The following is a 1,276-nucleotide window of genomic DNA, read 5'->3' as shown; positions in this document are numbered from 1 at the left end:
TACACGCTTCTCGATGAATTGGCGGCTAACGAGAAAGCCGACCCGACGAAACTGAATAATTTTTCTGTAAAATATTATTTCCGCAAATAAGTTTGCATAGCGGCTCTTATGTTCGAAGCCGCTTCTTCGAACTGTTGGCGAGCCGTGAAGCCGCCGTCGATGTCTAGTACGCGCATTTAGGGCAGGGCGAGCCGAGCCGACTAGGCAGCCTCAACGGCGCCTATGTACGCAAGCGAATGCATGGCGTCGCTTCCAATGGGGAGACGCCCTGACGGTGATCCGAGCCGCTTGATGGTGCGGCGCCACTTCCTCAGGAAGAGAGCCGTATTTGGGCCCCAACGTGCACCGCGCTTTGCTCATGTCTTCCGTATTTAGGGTGCCATTTTCAGATCTTTTCGAGTTCGTCCCTCGAATCGAACATCGTTATTATAATTTATCAAATATAGTCAGCCCGAGCCAAGCGCCGCCATGGCTCTGAGGGAAGTCGGATTGGATCGCGCCTTGACGGTGTAGAAAGGTCGGACATTTGGGAGTGTGCGACAGTGCGAGTCTAGTTGTGCATGAGGTGACGTAAAAGGGGTCTTGTGTGTCATGCTGGATGTTGTTGTTGAGAATTATGGATTTCATGAAATTCATTAAGCCACATTTCTCGTCATAAAAATGATAAAACGACACTCTTTATTGATTTTTAACTGAAAGCCATAATGAAATATAAATCTTACAATAGAATAATTTTATAAAACGAAAAAAAGTACAATTTAAAATAAATCCTCCCTCAAGGACCTTACACATTATACGCACCAACTATCAAGTACTTAGATAGTGTTCGTGAGAAATGGGTAATCAGTGTAACCGATGATAGGATCTGGTGTATAAAATGTGTTTCTATTATACTTATTTAGAGGCGCATCAAGCTCAAATCTCTTTGGTAAATCCGGATTAGCCAAGAACAAACGTCCATAAGCAATGAGATCAGCGTGATTTTCAGCAACTGCTTTGTTCCCGTCATCTCTGGTGTAACCTCCCGCAACAATGAAGGTACCTTTGAAAGCCTTCCTCATTGGCACAAGACTAAGGTCGGTCTTGCTTACATCTAGAGTCATCGTCATCCTTGGCTCGACCATGTGGCAGTAGAGGATCCCATACTTGTTCAAGGATTTCGCCATGTAAAGCCCTAGCTCTTCCGGATTAGTGTCTTTCGCATCGTTGAACTCGGCAAATGGAGATAGTCTTATTCCAACTCTATCTGCCCCTATCTCGTTCACAATGGCTTCAA

General features: G+C 45.2%; 1 protein-coding gene across 1 annotated transcript; it reads right to left on the bottom strand.

Annotated features, from left to right (window-relative positions):
• Nucleotides 1–680: 680 nt before the first annotated feature.
• LOC21383739 (12-oxophytodienoate reductase 1) lies at nucleotides 681–1,271 on the bottom strand (the record flags this gene model as incomplete). Its single annotated transcript, XM_010114809.2, has 1 exon — nucleotides 681–1,271. A coding segment is annotated over one exon (456 nt), but the record flags the coding sequence as incomplete, so codon positions are not given.
• Nucleotides 1,272–1,276: the final 5 nt, after the last annotated feature.

This window comes from Morus notabilis, unplaced genomic scaffold (assembly GCF_000414095.1).
Source record: "Morus notabilis unplaced genomic scaffold, ASM41409v2 C11396956, whole genome shotgun sequence".
NCBI lineage: Eukaryota > Viridiplantae > Streptophyta > Magnoliopsida > Rosales > Moraceae > Morus > Morus notabilis.
The sequence above is the reverse complement of the archived record's forward strand: the minus strand, read 5'-3'. Positions and strand labels throughout refer to the sequence as shown.